Source organism: Felis catus, chromosome E2 (assembly GCF_018350175.1).
Source record: "Felis catus isolate Fca126 chromosome E2, F.catus_Fca126_mat1.0, whole genome shotgun sequence".
Taxonomy (NCBI): Eukaryota; Metazoa; Chordata; class Mammalia; order Carnivora; family Felidae; genus Felis; species Felis catus.
Window position 1 is genome coordinate 58,420,523 of NC_058382.1, and position 19,882 is coordinate 58,440,404.

Genomic DNA, 19,882 nt, shown 5'->3' on the forward strand with positions numbered 1-19,882 from the left:
GGTCCCTGCAAGGAAACAGCCACCCCAACAAGTTAATCCTTAAGGAACAAAAGGACCCTCAGAAGAAAAGCAATTTATTCTAAGACACGGAAAGCTGATCAGATTTTGCATCCCATTCGAAGGTATCTTCGACATTTTTAAGGAGACACAAGTCAAGATTATGGGGATAAAAATATTCAAGTTACCCCCTGGACTCTGAAGCATATGCAAATGAAGTCGGAGCGCTCTGACTGCCTACCTGAGAGTTGCTGAAGGGACACAAACCATCATTTGCTGCCAGACCTTGTCGGTATTGAAGGGAAAAAAATCCCACGTGTAAGAGGCACCGAGTTGATGGAAAGCCTCAAGAAATGTCAACTAGTCAAACGGAAGTCTATCTTTAGACTGCGCTCTCTTCGCTAACGTGGCTAAAAATGCCCGCAGGGTATGGAGATTGATTCCCCTGGCTCTTCTAGCGTCTGCCTACCATGATGTCATAAAGTAGCTACTGTGTCAAGATACATACGATACCAAAGAGGGGCAGTTACGGAAGCATTTTTCTTTCGTAGCTGAGAATCATCATATGCAGAAACAACAGGTTTTCAAGTATATCAGAAAGAGAAGCTGTACAACCAAAGCTAATTACACAAGGACTTTTTACACCAAGGAGGCTTGAAAACACCAGATTCCCGGAAAACAGACTTGAAGATTTAAATCGCGGGGCCCCCGGGGCGGCTCAGTTGGTTGGTTCAGCGGCCGACTTCGGCTCAGGTCGTGATCTCGCGATTCGTGGGTGCGAGCCCCACGTCGGGCTCTGTGCTGACAGCTCAGAGCCTGGAGCCTGCTTCGGCTCCTCTGTCTCCCTCCCTCTCTGCCCCTCCCCGGCTTGTGTTCTGTCTCTCTCAAAAATAAACATAAAAAATTTAAACTGCTCAAGATTTCTAAGTTGTTTTGCATTCTAAATCACCCTAATTCAATTAGAATTAGCAAGACTGATCTTCTTCTAGCAAGCACAGGGCTTTTGTTATTTGTGAAGCTCCTGCTGACTTTTCCACGTTCGGTGTCCCCAGTTCTTCAGGCGACCATGGTTAGAAATGGAAATGACATTTTATCCATTAATAATTTATCCTGCCCGTTTCGTACTGGATGGGTGCTATGGTAGAGACCACAACATCCGCCAGGGTGATTCTGAGCACACGGCTGGGTCTGACGGGACATCTCTACACAACCACACCCCGCCCCCCGCCTGCCCTCAGATCCCTTCAGATTTAAGATTTTGACGGACAGAGTTTCTCAGTACACGAATATGCTTTGTGTCATTCCTTAAAGCCTCTTCTACAAAAAGGCAAAGGGAGAATACAAATGCGTGGCTACCGGGCAGCTTCTCACTTTTATCCTGGGGAGGAAACAATCTGGTTCTTAGCGCCAGGGAGACCACAGGCCCGGGGACCTCACCACAAGGCTGGGTGGCGAGGTGGGGGGAGCCCGGCACGGGCTTCTGCTGTTTTTACAAGGATGTAGGAGGTGTGTGCACTTGGGAAACGTGTTTTTGTTCTTCTAAACCTACATTCCTCCTTTTGGAACATTTAACACGCTTTCTTCTGAAAACCTAAGCCTGACTCAGCCGCAGAGCGGGAACCTGGTTCCGGGCCGAAATCCCGACGGGAGGGAGGCACGGCTTTCCTGGGAAGCTGGTGGGAAAAATGAGCACAAGAATCCCACAGGGAGGTGAACACAAGGTGCAAGAGTCGGTCTTGAAAATGCCTCCCGAGTTACAGCCCTGGCCACACCTTCATTCCACCCAGCTCTGCCAGCTCCCCTTGGCCTTGGGCCGCTGTAGCACGTGCTACAGGAAAAGAGCTTTTCCCGGGAAAAGAGCTTTCTTTGGTGGTAAATGCTCCCTTTCCGAAACAAACACAGACCCACTCGGAACGAGACGGCTCCCCGCTCTCCGACCCGTCACCCCTCTGTCCGCGTCCTCACGTGAAGGAACACCAGCTTCAGAAGCTGAGGGGGAGGGGTGTCCGAAGAAAGGGCGGAGAAAAGGACGCCTGCAGGAGAGAACAAATGCCGCGGTACCACAGAGCCCCCTCGTCCTCTCCTCGGATTGCGTTACAGAGCTTGACCACCTGTTCCAACCACAGAGCTCGCAGAGCTCTGTGAAGCGCGGGGAGTCTAAGTTCGGTGTTGCTTTTGTTGCTTCAAATACAAAAGAAACAATTACAGAACAGATTAGAACCAGTTGGATCATCATGCGAGTGAGTTAGGAGTTGGGACTGATTTCCGCCTCTCAAAGGTCATCTTAATACGGTTCCCTTTTCCCCTTTGCGGTCCCACAGGTTCACGAGCTTTCTGGTTGACTGAGAAGCATCACAGCCGCGCTCCCGCGCGAATTCCTACTTTCAGCAGTGGCTGTTTTCACCCTTCACGATGAAGGTTTCTCAGGCGACGGTGGCATCGTTCCCACTGTGTGGTCGCGGCAGCGACGTGCGCCCGACGGGCGTGGGGCCGCGCGGTTCAGGGCTGCAGGCTCCCCACCGCGGACACCAGCCCGCCGTGCACCCGATCCCGGGACCGGACACGAACCCAAACGGGACGAAAAGTCACAAACACTCAAGTACCAGATCTGGGCTTTTTCTGTTAAAGGTAGTTCGTAAGACTTAAGAAGCATTCTCTCCAGATTATAAAAGGTTAAAACTGTTTAATAGGAACAATCTTGGACAGGCAGAAACAGCTTTGATTTGGAGGATTAGAGCAACATACAACTGGGAAGGACTCCACAGGGGCAGTCGGATGGGACAGTCTGCACCTCTTCTAGCGACTGCATTAAAAAGCCGGCAGATGGACATCCTGCCCTCTGTCAGGACACGTGCCACCTCTGAGAACGGCCAGCTCTCCACACGGGCTATGGGAGAGATGTTATTTACACTGAAAAATAGCTTTCTTCTTCCGTGCAGTGGACATAGCCAGAGAGCAGTCACTAACACCCCTCCCTAGCACAGGTGCAGGACAGCTTTATTGATCTCCGGGTTTGTCCAGTCATTCCGAATGTCATCTAGGTGGTTATCGAAATCCACAAGTGTTTCGTACGACCGGCTGTCCAGGAGCGACGCGGAGATCCTCTGGGCCTCTGGCCAGTCTTCACAGTAATCACTACAAGGCGAAACAGGAGAGATCAGGCCCTCGGCAAAGAACAGGTGGCTTTCCAACAGAGCACACAGAAAACCGGCCACACACACAGTGGGACAAAGGAAGACAGTCACGGATGCCAGCACCCACGAATGTTTTAAACAAAGATGTGCCTAAAGAGCACGGGGCATGGTTGAGAAACGAAGGAGCCCCTTCCAAACGAAATTCTGAAGAAGCCGGAGGGGGATGGCAGATGCTTTCAGAGTGCTTATAAATAACCACAGCAGAGGCCCGGAAAAGGGGGCCCGGGGGCGGGGCGGGGACCTCGGAGTAGCGCTCAGCTTCTCTCAGGAGCCAGGGAGCATGCACGCTTTCTGTGTGAGGTCTGTACACCCCCCTGGAGAATACGCTCTCTCGAAACCAGAGGCCGGGCCGGCTTTCCCGGGGGAGCAGCCCCCAGCACACCGCACGGGGCCGCCCCGAGGACACGGCACTCACTAGTGTGGGTCTCTGCACCGCCACTTGTTTTCATGGTGCTCGTACACGTGGATCGTGGGTACCACGCAGTCCATCGTGAACTTGGTGTTGTCCACCTGCGCACAAGACAAAGGACGCGCTCGTGAACAGAGCTGAAGGGGAGCGGCAGCCGGCACCCTGGTGGAAGGCCTCAGGCGCCTCCTCGTGGCTCGAGGCGGCAGCGGAAGCCCCCGGCCCGGACAGAAACCCCCACACGGTGCGCGGACTCCGCAAACCCGACGCGTGCCATCACACCTCGAGTGGCCCGAGATTAACTGTTACGGAGAATAAGTGCTCAGTACTTCACAGCTTTCTCACAAAAGCAGAGCTTCTGCCCCCCTGTTAGAAGTCTGTCTGGACTGAGGTTGTGTACCAAGGGTTTGATGTTTGCTACCGTCTGCCTGACTTCTTCCTTCCCTCTGGGCTGTCGGCTGCTCTGATTCAACGGCTCTCACACTGGAGCGTGCATCAGAATCATCTGGAAGCTTATTCAAGCAGCCTGCTGGGCCCTGAGAATCTGCATTTCCGACACGTTCCCAGGTGGTGCTGATGCCGCTGGCACAGAGCCCCACTCTGAGGACCACTGAGCTGGAACGACCGCCCCTCCTGGAGGCGTGGAGTGGGCCGCGCCCCAGCGGCATTCACACTGCGCCTGCGGGTCTGCAGCCGGGAGGAGGCCACGAAGGGCGGCACTGGTCTGACGGAGCCTCTGCGGAGAGGAGACCGCTTACACGAGAAAGCTCCGCGTGAGCAAGAGAACGCTCGGCAGCCGGTCCGGCCACAGAAAACGCGACAGCGCCCAAGAGTGACTCACCATGACGAGGGCGGTATCGCCGAAGCCCTCGGCGATTCTGGAGGCCACCTTCTCTGCAACCTGGTTCGGACTGCAAAAGACGCGGCAGTGAGCTGACAGTCGTTCTAGTGGACGCCGTCCAACAGTCTCCCCCGGGGCAGGGCTCACAAGCACGGAGGCAGAGGGCGGTGCCGGTAACCTGTGCGCGCTCGTCACGCCTGCTAAGGCGGCTTCTGGCCGTCGCGGTCAGCCGCAGGGACTTGTGCCGAGGGCAGGGAGTGCTGTCGGGCCACGGGGAGCACGGCGCGAAGCGGGCCCTTGCCTTCCGGCAGAGGCACCCTGAGCAGAAGGGCCCCCTGGAGCCAGCGGAGAGGAGAGCGCAGCACACGCTCGGAGCTCCCGCCCTCTGACGCCTCCCTGGCCGCCCGCTTCATCACACACCTACTCACAGAGGGACTCCATCTACCTCTCGGCTGCTGGCAATGGAGTCGGCCGCCTTTTCTTTTAAGTTTAAACATTTCTAGGCCATTCCAAATCTTCTCCACGCTCGTCAGCCTCCAATCGCTGGCTCCGGCCCATCCCGACCTCGATAAGTGACAACTTGCACCCTTGAGTCCATAGAGCAGACCAGAGAGGCTCCCGCATCATCCCTGCACTACCCTCACCGCCCTGGCTGTTTTCTGATCCCATCTCAGGCAGAGGCCTCCTCGCACCCGGGGGCCCCTCCACGCAGACCTCCTCCTCAGGGGTCTCCTTTAGTGGCCCCTGCCCCGCTCCAAATTTGAGCCGGTCTCTTCCTCCATGGGAAAAAACACTGTTTGCCTGGTTCCCGCTGTCCAACCTTTCACCCGTGTTTCTTAAATTTCAACCAATCTCACTCTTGAATAAGCCGGCAGTCTTGTCTCTTCGTGCCACGGGGGTACCCACCCCCTTACCTTCGAGGGTCTGCACCCCGGAGGCCTGCCAAGCACCCTCATCCTCCCCCCCGCCCTGCGGCCCAGCTGGAACCTCCCGCTCTACCTTCTCTGACGGCCCACTCCCCCTTGACCCTCACCGGGTGCTGGAGACTCTTCCCTTGCCTCGGCCTCCTCTGCTCTCCTCCCACTCACTGTGCTCAGGCTGTCACCCTACACCTGGGTTTTTCCAAAACTGCTTCCTAACCGGCCTCGTTTTCTAGGCTCTTATCTCGTGTATGTTCAGATCAAACTTCCTAAAATGAAACTTCCAGTCTGTTTCCTGCGACTCATCAAAGCTTGGGAGAGAAGAGTCCACTGTGCTCAGCTTCGTGCGTCCCGCCTTTCTCCCTGTGGACCAGCTACCGTTCCTACACACAGGAGCAGTGCTTTGTGTGTCTTCAACGTCAGTGCAACGGCCTGCATACGGTCTCCCTCGCGTGCTCCTCCCCGGCACTCACGCTGTTCCCTGTTCGGGATGCCCTTCCAACCTGCTCTCTGCTTACCGAATCCCTTCCCGTCCACGATGCCCAGAAAACTCTGTTCTCGCCACACTGCCCCGGCGGGGGTCCATCTGGCCTGCCTCTAAACTGTTTATTCCTGAAGTGCTTTAACGCCTAACCCTTGGCGCACAGATCTTTCTGTGCATCTTATTTTTGCCCCGCACAATGAAGAGTCTCAGCTTTTTGAATCAAGGATGGAGACATAATATATTTTAACGGCCACAAAAACACATGGGTAATTATGGGGTTTACCTAAGGAAACATACGATTATGCTGTGACTGAGCTGGGAAAAAAAAAAAAAAGTCCGATTAATAATGTCTTAGGAAAATGAGGTATTTTATTTAATTACTCCATTTTCACGTCCAAAATTGAGAATTTGCAGTGATGTGATGCCTCTAAGTCTGCAGGATTAGAAAAAATGACGCAAAAACAACAGAGCAGTCTAAAGGAGAACGGGCCCCAGGGGCTGCTGTCCCTCAGGCCACCACGGAAAGCCTGGCAAGGGACGCACAGCCGTGCCGCATTTACCAGGAGCCGGCAGGCACCCAGTTACCACGGCTCGAGTGGCGAATGGCAAGGAGGGGGACTGGAGCCACGGAGGAGGCCTGCCTATTCACCCACGAAACGCGGGCCAGACACAATCCGACGTCCCTAACTCACGCCTCAGATGCAGAGAAAAGAAGTCGCTGTTTGCTAAGGAAGCGATCTTCTGAGACTCGTGAAGCTTCTGCCATGAAGACACTTCTAAAACCATCGTCCTGACATTTATGATGACCACTCATAGTAGCTAGCGACTTTTATCAGGAAGGGGTCAAGAAACATTCATTAAAAACAACAACGACCTCTTCAGATGCCCCGAAACTCAAATTTAAAATGCATTCTTTTGAAAAAAGTCAAATTGCAGTTAATGAGCTGAAAAAGTATTTGAAAGAAATGCCACTTTACAGTTTTGGCATCACGCACTTACTCTCAAATCCTGACCAGCCTCAGCCCTGACTGCCTTCCTAATGTGGGACTGTCACTTTATGGGAGCAGCGTCACCCCCTTGCTTCTTCCTAGGCCGGGTCACCCCCTTGTTCCCGTCAAGACTCGGCTCAAAGAAACCTCCAGGCGCACCCTGGAGGCAGAGACCCCTTTGCCAATCCCCTTCCCCGCTCGCAAAGCCAGAAATCTGCTTGAACTGAGATCGCACATTCTCGACCTAAATGCTTTTTTTTGAGCATCTAACCTCAGGCCAGGGCGCTGTGCCTGGTACTGACGTTCACCCACATGTAATCCGAATTAGGAAGCAAAACACCAGTCATTATCAAGTACTAAATAAAACTTGACACGATGCCCTTAAGCTTAATAAAATAGCTACAAACATGTTACGCCTCAAAATATTAAAATATGCATTGGTTTTTTTAAAAACTATGTTTCCTGGGGTGCCTTGGTGGCTCAGGCGGTTCAGTGTGCGACTCTTCATTTCAGCTCGGGTCATGACCTCACGGTTCATGGGTTCGAGCCCCGCGTCGGGCTCTGTGCTGACAGCTCGGAACCTGGAGCCTGGAGCCTGCTTCGGATTCTGTGGCTCCCTCTCTCGCTGCCCCTCCCCTGCTCGTCCTCTGTCTCTCTCACTCTCAAAAATAAATAATAAAACATTAAAAATACAACTATGTCTCCTATGTTGTACTTTTCATCTCTGTGGCTTATTTATTTAAATTTTATTTATTTATTTTGAGAGCGAGAGAGGGAGAAAGAGAATCCCAAGCAGGCTCTGTGCTGTCAGGGCAGAGCCTGATGTGGGGCTTGAACTCAAGAACTGTGAGATCACACCCTGAGCCCAAATCAAGAGTCAGATGCTTAACCGACTGAGCCACCCAGGTGCCCCTTGTGACTCATTGATTTTGTAATTTAAAGTCTGTACCTCTTAATCCCCTTCATCTATTTCACCTAGCCCCCCACCCACCTACCCTCTGGTGACCACCAGCTTATCCCCTGTATTTAATAGTTATTCGTTATTTATATTTATTACTATTACTAACAATTTTTTAAAAACATTTATTCATTTTTGAGAGTAAGAGAGACAGAGCATGAGCAGGAGAGGGGCAGAGAGTGAGACACAGAATCCGAAGCAGGCTCTGAGCAGTCAGCACGGAGTCTTACGTGGGGCTTGAAGTCACAGACTGCAAGAACACGATCTGAGCTGAAGTCAGACCCTTAACCAACTGAGCCACCCAGGCACCCCTATTATTTTTAAAAAGATTTTATTTTTAAGTAATTTCTACACCTAACATGAGGCCCAAACTCACAACCCCGAGATCAAGAATCGCATGCTCCACTGACAAGACAGCCAGGTGCCCCAAGAGTTTAAGATTCCACATGTAAGTGAAATCATATGATATTTGTCTTTCTCTGACTTCTTTCACTTAGCATAATACCCCTGAAGTCCATCCATGTGGTCAAAAACGGCAAGATCTCATTTTCTATGGCTGAGTACTATTCTATGTGTGTATATACCACACCTTCCATATCTGTTCATCTACCGATGGGCACTGAGGTTACTTCCACGGTCTTGGCTATTGTAAACAGTGCTGCGACCAGCGGTGCATGTATCTTTTCTAATTATTATTTTTGTTTTCTTTAAATACCCAGTAGTGGAATTACTGGATCATATGGTGGTTCTATTTTTAACTTTGGGGGGCCCTCCACACTGCTTCCACAGAGGCTGCACCAATTTGCATTCTCCACCAACAGGTCCTCTTTCCTCCACATCCTCACCAACACTTGGTATTTCTTATGTTGATTTTAGCCATTCTGACAGCTGTGAGGGGACATCTCATTGTGGTTTTGACTGGTATTTCCCTAATGATGAGTGATGCCAAGCGTCCTCTCTGTTGGGACTGTTGTGCCTTCTGTACGTCTTCTTTGGAAAAATGTCTATTCAGGTCCTCTGCTCATTATTTATTATTTTTTTTTTTTGGGGGGGGAGTGTTGAGTTGTAGAAGTTCTTTCTGCATCTTGGGTATTAACCCCTTATGGGTTACGTCACTTGCACACATCTTCTCTCACTCACTCGCCTGCCTTTTTTTGTTGGTGGTTTCCTCGGCTGTGCAAAAGCTTTTTCTTTTGGTATAGTCCTAATAGTACATTTGAATGATCCTTTTTTGGAAAAAGCAAATCATAGGACTAGTAATAGTAACAGCCCAAAGCTGGCACTTCCAACCAAGCACAAAGCTAAACATGATACACGTTGCTTCACTTTGTCCTCAAGACCAGTTTCTGAGGCGTGAGCTTTAACCACCATTTTACAGACAGGACCACTGCAGCCCAAAGAGGTGAATCAGTAAGTCATCTGTGCTTTGAATCCAAGTCTACCTGACTGTAAGGCCCAGGCTGTGAGACAGTCCATCAGCTGGTATTTCTAAAAGGACACATCTTAAGTTAGGTCTGGCTGAGAGACAAGTGAAGGTTTTCCCGGCAAATAGTATTAGACACGGACGTTAGCATAATCGTAGCTCCTGAGCTTCCAAGCTGTGTGTGTGGCGTCTGTGCAGTGACCGTGTCTGCATGGACTTTCCCCACCGGAGTGTCGTGAGGGTTGGAAAGGATGACACACAGTCCCGGCACACACACCGGGAGGATAAGCGCCCCCCCCCCCCAAATCTAGCAGAGACTCATCAGAAGGGACTAAAGGGTAACTGGCCCTCTTGTCCCCCAGCGCTCTTTAATCCCCCTACAGATCTGACAAGGGCCTCTTAGTAGGCACGTAAACAGACATAGATGAGAGAATGCAAAACCTCCTGAGCAGAGCAGGTGAAGGAAATGGGAAAGTCTAGATTACGAGTCGCATGAAAATGGTGTCTGGGTAGGAGAAGGCTGGGCTGGGCTGGACTGAGGTCCAAATAGAGGCAGGAAGACAGAGGCGCCGTGAGCCACACAGGCACGCAGATGAGAGCCGTGCACACACACGTGGGGCAACCACGCTAGGCCGGGGTTTCGGAGTGTGCTGGGGGGGGAAGGAAAGGGAGGCTTCTACACTTAACACACTGGTGCCATTACCTCCTGCCTGGTCTCCTGGCCTTTCTGCGAGAGCACCTGTGGGAGGGTATTGCTCGGTTCGGGAAACCTCCTTCCGAGGACAGCTCCCCACTGCCTACAAAGTGCAGTTCCAAAGGCCTTAGAACCCGACCTTTCTAGGGTTGATTCCTAGCATTTCCCTCCGTGTGCGCCCTGGATTCCCGCCCACTTCCGCCCGGTGTCTACCTCACGCGTCCCCTCTCTGGACGCTCTTCCCCCCTCTCTCCACACGTGAACCTGACAAGCCCACTCCCGGGTGCCCGTTCAGATGACACCGCTCCCCGAGGGCTCTCCTCGTCATCCCCACAGAGCAGCTCCTCGTTGCTCTTGCTGCGAGAGCCTCTGCACCACCCTCACGGCGTGCGTGTGGCCCTGGGCCGGTCCTTCCGGGCCCGGTCTTTCACGTGACAAAGACCGAGACCACAAGGGCCCTGTGAACAGGTCTGGATCAGAGACGCAGCCGTGGTGTCATCAATGCGCGGGGGGCTGATGGGATCACACGCAGAAGGGGCCCGTGGAGGAGTGGTGGTTCCCGGGACCACAGAGGCCCTGCATGTTGCCATCCAAGCAGGGGCTCTCGCCAGGGTTGTCTGGAGCCCAGCACTTGGCTGGTCACCCTGCCTCCCCGTGAGTCCTGCCCGCACCCAGTCCCTGAAGCACGTCTGTGCCTCATCAATGACGGCAACACCTGGTCACCGGCTCACTGCGTTATTTCCTAAAGTGCTCCTGAGTCCATCCCCTCACTTATGCTGAGCAAGTGGGTGCGCTCCGGGCATCCCAGGAACTCTGGGACCGTCCACTGCAGCCCCCAACTGCTTGGACGCCGGAGTCAGTGGCTCTGTCTGACGACGTGAGCCGAGCGAGAGGGCCGTGCCGGGCACCTCCCATCTGCGCCTGGTTTCCGGCTGGAGGAAATCACAGGGAGATCAGAGTACCGACTCCTCTGGGGCTGGCCCTGCTGGCCGTGTCCCTAGAGGGACTGCTTCTCTTGAGGTGCACGTCCTTACCGCCCTCTTCCCCTCGGTCCCTCTAGGCGCAGGGCTGGTGGTGCCTTCTGTCCGAGCCCTCCCCTCTGGTGAGTTCCCTTACACGCTGCCCAAGACCTTCGGAAACGACCCTCGGACCAGCCCTCCTCAAGTTATCCGAACATCCAGCGTGCCGTCCCTGTCTCTGTGGAGGAGGAGACTAACGCAGAAAGCGAGCGAAGTCCTCGCCTTTGCTCACTAGTGAGAACCAGGGGCCCACAAGAAGGGAGCTGCAAACACTACATCCTCATCACGGTACAGACCCTAAGAGCACCAAACCCAAAAGTTGTTTTATTTGTCCCCAAAGACGGCGGCAGTCTTTCCTAATGCTCGGCCCTACACCATTCCTAGCTGGGATCGGAATCAGAGGCCCCTGACTGTCGCTTTCATTGCGTGAATTCCCTTCAAGCAAAATACAGATGATACAAAACTCAATTCCAGATTAATGGAAGTGTCACAATTTCTGTGTGGAAATTAACCACCCCGCAGCTCCTCTCAGACGCTATAAACGAGCACAGAAGGCGAGGAGGGGTTTGTTGTCACAGAGCCTACCGACGGTCAAGAGGCGCATCAGAGACTGTGTGCCACATGATCATTCTTTCACACCAGAGGGTTGTGGCTTGGACATACCTGGCATCCTTGACTCGTTCGTTAGCTTGGTAATAACCGGCGATCACATAGCTGTTATCTTTGCACCATGAATCAATCTGAAAGAGACAAACATTGGGAATAAAAGATGAATGATTTTCTCTTAAATGTCACCTCTTAATAAACACAGGAGACCTTGCCCCCCGTCCCCCCCCCCCCCCCCCGGACAAGACACAGTATAATCCCTGAATCCTCGTCCCCAGGAGAAAGCTACAAGAAAATGGGTGCTCCCACGAGAAAGGCCACACTAGCTTGCTGTGCATGGTCTACGGGAGGCCACATCACTCTCGCTGAGGGGCCCCAACGCCCACACACGTGGCACAGGGGCAGCACTGCAGGGAGGTGGAGGAGGGGACCATCTTTACCCACCTCCTCGTCAGATACAAAGAATGGAGGCATTCTGGGGCTTGAGCAAGCCTTCAGACACCGGAAATCGATCCCTCACAGAGAAGCAAACTAAACCTATACATTGACACAGCCGGGGGCAGAGCCAGAATGGGAATCTCGGTCTCCTGAAACCAAGTTTTTTTATATTATATTTAAATTTCTGTATTCCTGGCAACAAACCATGAAAACACTTTATGCTGGGATGTGGGGTAAACAGGCCACGGACATCTGTGGGCAGAGACAGGTGGGGGTGTGTATGCACATGCACACACACACCCTCTCTCTCGTGCACTCAATTCCCTGTGGCATGCTTTCAAATGGGAGCACGGTGGCCGACTTTCAAAGTTTTTAGATTTAGCTTCTGGCAGGTCTAATGCCATTATTAAAAACAACAAAAGGTCCTCCTGTTTTGCCATAATGGAATTTTAAAAAATATTTTATTTTTTTAATGTTTATTTTTGAGACAGAGAGAGAGAGAGAGAGAGAGAGAGAACGAGCGAGCGTGAGCAGGGGAGAGGCAGACAAAGAGGGAGACGCAGAATCCCAAGCAGGCTCCAGGCTCCAGGCTCCAAGCTGTCAGTAGAGAGCCCGATGTGGGGCTCGAACCCATGAACTGCGAGATCACGACCTGAGCTGAAGTCGGACGCTCAACCGACTGAGCCACCCAGGTGCCCCTGCCGTAATGGAATTTTAATAACATACTGCAGTAAATTCTATTCTCAATCAGAAGAGGAAATAAAATTGATTCTCAGTTTTTTCATAGTAAATTAACTAGTTAAAAATAGTCGTTTCCTTAAAAAAAAAAACAAAAAAAACCCAAACCAAACAACCAAAAAACAAAAACAGCTGTACTGCTCTTTTTCCTGAATTCTGGTTTGGGGCTCAGGCAGTGTCCTCTGTGACTAAAAGCAGATATTACCAGATGGTCCCAGTCCAAGGTTCCCTGCTCGCACAAGGATTAGAATAATAATTCTGGCCTCCTAAGAGCTCATGAATTACCATATTGGGTCAAAACCAAGGCTCAATGAGCCAATTAGATGTTTTGGTCATCCACCCAAAAGACTAGGGCTATGTCTCCAAAATATTTATAATGGCTCTTTCGCTGTAACTTTGCTGCAAAGTACTCCACAATCACTTGTATTTTGTTTCTATTACTTCTTAAAGGCACGGGTTCCAGAAACTTTCTGGAAGTTACAGCAGCAACTTCTTTCATTTTTTTCTAAAACTATTTTTTTGCAGCACCAAACGACATAGCCCAGCTCTAAACTTTGGCATCTGGCCCCATTCCCTGAACTCAAACCCACACGATTAGCCCCTTCGGCATAGCCCGCCCTCTCAGCTTTCACTTCTATTCAAAGACCAGCCTCTTGAGTGCGTCCTCGCTATCCACTTGAGAGGCCCTCTCCTGGCTCTCTGGTGAGGCTTGTCCTTCTAGCCAGTCAGAACCGGAGACAAATTAAAATGGGTCAGCAGCACTGATTCCTTCTGGAAACTCTAGGGAAGAATCTTCTCCTTGCCTTGTCCAGCACCTAGAGGTCACCCTCATTCCTTGACTGGTGGCGGCACCACCCTGACCTCTGCTTCTGTCATCACCTCTCCTTTTCCTGTACTGCCCCACCTGTCTCCTCCTTATAAGAACCCTGTGATTACACTGGGCTCTTCAGATCACCCAGGTTCGCCTCCCCACCTCAAGATCCTTAATTTCATCTGCAAAGTCCCCTTTGCCAAGTAAGGTCACATATTCATGGGTTCCAAGTATTAGGGTGTGGACACGCCAGGGGATCATTTTTGGCTGACCACAGCTACGTTTAGTACAAGGACCACTGCCTGCTGCCTGATGCTGTTCTGACCACCCCGTGAGCTGTCTCCGCTGCTCCTGATCCAATCCTGGGCTGGAGGCAACGGTTCAGGACATGTCCCCCAGCAGACACAGGTGGGATCACCTGTATCTGTGCTCAGGGAGCACAGAAAGTAACTGACGTGAAGGTGATTCTTGTGACAAACACAGTGGTCGAATCAATTTCAGCAGAAAAACAGCGTCATGACCTTGAGCTTCTAAAACTCTCTGAAAAGGCTGCCCTAAAAGTGAGCCAGTTCATAAAGGCTCTGGCTTGGTTTTAAAACTTCTGAACGATTCAAACAAGGACAACCAAGCTTACTGTAAGGATGCCTGTGATGGGCATGCACACCCACGTCCATGGTCCACAGATAGACAGACAGTTGAAAATACAGAAGGGCGGATGTGGAAAAAAAGTTTTTTTTTTAAATGTTTACTTATTTGCTTATTTTGAGAGAGTGAGCGAGTGAGCACGCAAGCAGAGGAGGGGCACAGAGAGAATCCCAAGCAGACTCCGTGCTAACGGCAGAGAGCTCGATGTGGGGCCCGAACTCACAGACTGTGAGATCGTGACCTGAGCCAAAATCGAGAGAGACGCTTAACTGACTGGGCGCCCCAGAGTGAACAAGTTTTAATAAGATGGAAGAGTTTTCTTTGATGGTTTCAAAAATGGAACCAGACCTCATCAGGTGAGTGACCTGGAGGGCAGTAAAAGCTGGTGAGCAAAAGACGAGCAGTGTGAACAGGGGAGGCAAGGAGGGGGCGGGCAGGTGGTGAGGGGCTTCTGAATCCTCAGAAAGCCCAAACGGCTGGTTAAGAAAAGTCTTAGTGGATTTAAGAGGCAGCTCGCCCCGAAGGGGGGCAGGGCAAGGCAGAAGAACTGAGCGGCTGGCGTCTGATCTCCGTTCTCTGTGAGTCCACTTCCACGGTCCCTGCTCTCCCGCCACGCATCCTGTGAACAATCCACACGAAGACCACAGCTGAGGACGACAGGCTCCGCACACAGGGTCTGAACTCCATATTTACCCTTGTAGTTTCTTTTACTCGTCAGAGGCAAAAGGAGGACACCTTTACCGTGGCGTGAGCCTGCCACACACCCTGTGCCAAGTGCCTTTTCTGGCTTGTTCCGTGTCAGACACACAGAACGACTAAAGGCACCAGGCCCCACTCGTTCATTGCCAGCTCAGCTGTGCACAAAGAATTACCAGCTTCTCTCTGCAAACTTGCTAACGTACGTGTGTGCCATTGCCACAAAGCAGGTAAGGCAGGAGAAGAGCCACCCTGAGGAGGGCATCACTCCCACATGTGCCACCCACAAGCTGGGGGTGCCTGGGAGCCTTGCCGTCTGCGGCAACAAGCAGGTCTTGGGAGCCTAAGGGGAGGGCTAGACGCATCGAGAAGAAAAGTTGGGTGCTGATTCTCCACGGGATGGAAAGCAGCTGCATCCACGAAAGAGCTTTGGAGGTACATGGGATGGGCCGAGGGTGAAGTTCAGAGGGAAGAAATGGAAAGAGGGCCTGGAGCAAACCATCTCCGTCTCCCAGGCTAGCTGTGAATGTTCTGGAGGTAACCAGGCAGAGTAGGCAGGGGGCTTAGGAAAGAGCCAGAGGACAGCGGCCCATGCCAATGAGCACAGAGGAGGCACACATGGAGGCAGCAGAAAGAATTCCGGACAAGAATCAAGGTGGTGAGACCAACCGGCAATTGAGAAAGTCATCTCAGCGGAATGTAATCAAAAGTTGCTCCGCAGAACCAGGAAATCAACTGAGGGCAAAAGGACGAAAAGGGATTAGAGAAACAGCAGGTCCACACTGATTTTCCTGCTAACATTTTATGGGTTTTCGCTATTAGAAATAATTCCGTCACTACCTACGTCAAAGGGTTATAAGGATAAATAACAGGCATAAGTGCTTAAAAAAAAAAAAATGAAAAGCACCCAGAAATGGAAGGATTTTTTTTTAAATGGAAAATTATAATGAAAAGCTTTTCAAAGGAATCTGATGTTGCCCTTTGATGGACTGCTTATCAAGTCAGCCTTTCCCAGTTACTAAAAATAATTACAATATGAAACTCCCTGAATAGAAAAAAGCCATGAGAATGAGGCCTCGTTTATACAGTTTCGTGGATTTAGAAGCTTTATTAAAACCGCATCTTCCATAGCTGATATACTGATAAACGGTGGCTCCGTATGCTGAGACCTCTCATTGCCTTCAGGTTATAAAGTTGCTAAGTCAAAAGCTGGATGGCATAAACTTAAATACGTTAATTGTGATAAAATTTTTTTGGATAGACTCAAATCGCAAATTTTCCCTTGTAACTTTGCTCTGAGAGTTATTTAATTTGTACTCCATCGGCATCTTTTTCACACCTGTCTAAGGCTGGGGCTGTGATTCAGGGCAGGTCAGTATAAGAGGAGCCAACGTAACCCACCACCGCTGGGCGAGGGCGGAGCCCCAGCTTGTTCTCACTGCTTACAGAAGTTGTGGCCCAGAATCTAGAGCAGACTTAACTCTACGGGACGACGGGAGACTCAAACACCGAAGGGCATGTTTGGGGAAGTGCTCTAAGTGGAGAGTGAGGGCAGAGCGTAAAAGGGCGGGGGGTAAGATCAAACAGGGTCCCACGCAGTACCCCCTTCCCTCTCTTCAGACAGCGTGAGTGGGGGAGGGGCAGGGGGAGAAGGACAGGGTGCCCCTTTCCTAACAAGCTGGTGGCACTGGGCCATTGAAAGAGTCTGGGTCTCCTCTGGGCATTTTCCCTCCCCAGCTAAGTGGTTTGGGAGGCAGCTCTGCTCCTTGGGGAAAATTCGTGTAAAGCTGACTCTAATGCAGTTGTTTATAGTTAGTATATTTAATTCTCTCAACTATTGTGTTTCTATCTTATGGAAGTACTATAATCCTTTAACTCTACAAAGCTTAATTAAGAATAAGAATTAGAAAAATTCTTTGACAATTCCAAGTGAGGTTCAAGTTGTCTTTAAGACGCTTAGATATTTCATACGATTTTTTTTTTTTTTTTTTTTTTTTGAGAGAGAGCGACAGAGTGTGAGCAGGGGAGGGGCAGAGAGAAAGGGAGACAGAATCCGAAGCAGGCTCCAGGCTCTGAGCTGTCAGCACAGAACCCGATGCGGGGCTCGAACTCATGAACGGTGGGCTCATGACCTGAGCTGAAGTTGGATGCTTAACTGAGGCCATCTGACAGGATTTTAAATGGATTTAAAGAACATGCGTCTCCTTCAGACCCCTCTGGCTACTCCCCTGCCGATTCCCCTTCCATCCACCCTGTAAAAGCACCATCCATAGCTCTCCCCTCATTCCACACACTGCCCCTCCCTATACGACCTGCTCTCATAGCCTCAACAGTCATTGCAAAGCCACCGGTTCCCAATCTGCATCCCCAGCCCGTCCGTCTTCCAAGCTCCAGACCCATTTGGAAACATTCAATGCTGGGTCTTCATGTCCCCTCAACAAACGGCACCACTGTCGTCCAAGGCAGAAGTCAGAAATCGAGGCGCCACCCTTGCTTCCTTCTCCCTGTGTCCACACTACCATCAGTCACCAGTCACAGAGTCCCGTGGGTTCTTCCTCCTGATTCTGTCTGACCTGTCCCCTCTGCATCCAGGCTGCAGTTTAGGCCACCTCTCTGCCTCTGGTCCTGTATGCGCTTCTCCCAACACTCTCCTTGCTGCAGGCTGGAGCCATCACTCCAGCACACAAACGCGCCCGTGGAACTGTCTCCAGTGGCGGCCCTCTGTCCTCATGATGGTGCCCGCACTCCCGTGCGACCTGCGGGTTGCTCTGAAACCTGCCCTTGATCCCCTAACACTCTACACTCTAGCTCCCCCTCTCTGCCATTTTCTCGTCCCCCCTCTGCCTTGAATGTTCTCTCCGCCCCGCCCCCCCCTCCCCCCCATTACTACTTCGGTGGCCCGCCTAGCCATTCCTTGCAAGTGCATTTCCCCAGGCAGCCTGCCTTCCCTGACTCGGCAAGCCTGGGCCAGCCCTGGACCTCACCGCTTTCTGCCCCAGCCCACATACGGCACTTATTCTTAGAGACTGTACTTCTGCTTGGAGCACGATCAACGGCTAAGCAGGTGCTGTGATCCACAGCCCTTTCCGCCCCCCAGCACGGGCCTGGCGCACGACTGGAAAACTGAATAATCCTGCATCAGTGCTCCCGGGAAACCTAGTTCCCTGCAAGCGACTGTATTTCACATGTCCAAGCACCTGCAATTCCCTTGAGATCAGAGTAATTAAGGCAGCTGGATGAGAACACTCGCATCAACTGCCCCCCCCTCCCCCCCCCCCCCCCCCCCCCCCCCCCCCCGGCCAGCTTGGTACCGGCAGCACATTCCCTCAAGAGCAGCTCGGATGCATTTTATAAATATCTACTTTCATGTATCTCCTGCCCTGAGAAGATGTGGAGAAATGCACACAACGGTCCAGTTCAGCAGGCCCTCAAAGACGCGCCCCGTAGGCCTTGGGGGGCCATTTGCCCAAGGGGACTTCCTGCCTCCCGAGAACGGCCATGGGTGTCCCAATTAGGAAAATTATGAAACGGGCTCACTTTACTTGGGGTGAATTCAGACAAAGCATTTCTAGCCACAGCTTCTCAAACTCAAGTACCTTCTGTGTGAACTAACTTTCTTGAGGATAGTAGTTTGTATTTGTACTTAAGTGGAAACTAAACAGTATCTCAACTCAGGTAGGAGGCGGCTCTGAGGTTCCGGTTTGTTTCGCTCCGAGATTTTAACAAGTCCGTGGACCTCCCAGGTGGTCTTTTCCCTGCGCTGGTCCCCAGACCCTAAGAACTACTGCCCGGAGTTCCATTACAGTTGGTCCCTGAGCTAAACCTCTCCCCCACCGCACGTGCATACAGCAGGCGCTCAGCACACCCAAACGCGATGGCTGAGAGGCAGGTCTGCTACCGCTTTTTAAGCTCAGTCTCCAGCTTTTGAAACCATGGGTGCGTCCTCTGGGGCGCCCGGCAGGTTCGGTCCGTGGGGCGTGCGACTCCTGATCTCGGGGCGGTGAGTTCGAACCCCGCGCTGCGGGTAGAGACGACTTCGACAAAGAAAAACCACGGGCGGGAACAGACCGGCTCTCCTTACACGGCGGTCGCGCACGTTCAAAGGGAGGAGCGCCCGTCAGGTCAGAACCACCTCTCCGAACGCGTCTGGACTCTCGAGCCGCGGGGCACTGCCCGCCAAGGAACCAGAGCGTCTACAACCACGCCAGACACCGAACGGGCTCTGGGAGGCGGCGCGGGAAGCACGCTGCAGCGTCCAACTCCCAGCTCCTCACTACTGCCCGCGCCTCCCGGTCCCCGAGCATCAGCGCGGTCGAGTCCCGACCCAGTTAGCGACAGCTCGTTCCTGCAAAGGCTACCGGTTTGAGGAACGGACCTAAAGCGCCTCTGGGGGCACGGCGACCGCTCCGGCTGCGGCCCCGTGGCGCCAGGCCGAGCCCGCGGGGACACCCCAGTCTCCGCCACCGCGGCCGCCTCCGGGCTCCCGCCGGACACCCGCGCTTCCAGCCGGGGCCGCCCGCACGCTCCGAGGGGAGGCCGCCCTTCCCGCGCTTACCAGGGTGAGGGCCACCTCCAGCATCGGGGCGAGGGCCAGGGTGCCGTGGAAGAGGGGGATACAGTCCACGAAGAGGGTGTGGGGGGCCCCGGGGCCGCCCAGGGGGAGGTGCTCCTTGCGGGGCTTCTGCTTCTCGGCCACCAGCAGTCCGTTGACGGCGCAGTGCGGGTACTTGGCGCCGTGCAGCACCATCTTGCAGTAAGCCTGGGTGGTCAGCTTCACCCCGGGCATACTGCGCCCGGCAGGGCCCCGGAGGCCCCGGCGCCGGCTCAGGCCTGGATCCCCCGCCCGGCCGCCCGGCGCCTCAGCGGAGAAGCGGGGTGAGGCGGCGGCGGCCTGGCGCGGCCCCGCGGCTGGCGGAGGCCCGCACGGGCCCGGCCCCGCGGCGGGCTGGGCTCCCCACACACTAGCAACCCGCCGGGGAGAAGGCGACGCGCCCGCCTCACACTCCACTCGCGCTTCTGGCGG

General features: G+C 52.9%; 1 protein-coding gene across 1 annotated transcript; it reads right to left on the reverse strand.

Moving 5' to 3' along the window:
- Positions 1–2,665: 2,665 nt before the first annotated feature.
- EMC8 (ER membrane protein complex subunit 8) lies at positions 2,666–19,868 on the reverse strand. The gene is made up of 5 exons (XM_023245608.2): positions 19,415–19,868; positions 11,589–11,665; positions 4,439–4,508; positions 3,607–3,701; positions 2,666–3,132 (listed from the first exon to the last, which is right to left on the reverse strand). The coding sequence occupies exons 1-5, from the start codon at positions 19,643–19,645 to the stop codon at positions 2,973–2,975; spliced, it is 633 nt and encodes a 210-aa protein (XP_023101376.1). The 5' UTR covers positions 19,646–19,868; the 3' UTR covers positions 2,666–2,972.
- Positions 19,869–19,882: the final 14 nt, after the last annotated feature.

What these genes read in the sequence shown, in the direction of transcription:
- EMC8 (XM_023245608.2), bottom strand. Translation starts at nt 19,645, where the DNA reads ATGCCCGGGGTGAAGCTGACCACCCAGGCTTACTGCAAGATGGTGCTG. An exon ending in GCGATACCGCCCTCGTCATG is followed by an intron (nt 3,702 to 4,438) that starts GTGAGTCACTCT and finishes TCTTGTGCGCAG; the next exon opens with GTGGACAACACCAAGTTCAC. An exon ending in CGGTGCAGAGACCCACACTA is followed by an intron (nt 3,133 to 3,606) that starts GTGAGTGCCGTG and finishes TTCGCCTTGTAG; the next exon opens with TGATTACTGTGAAGACTGGC.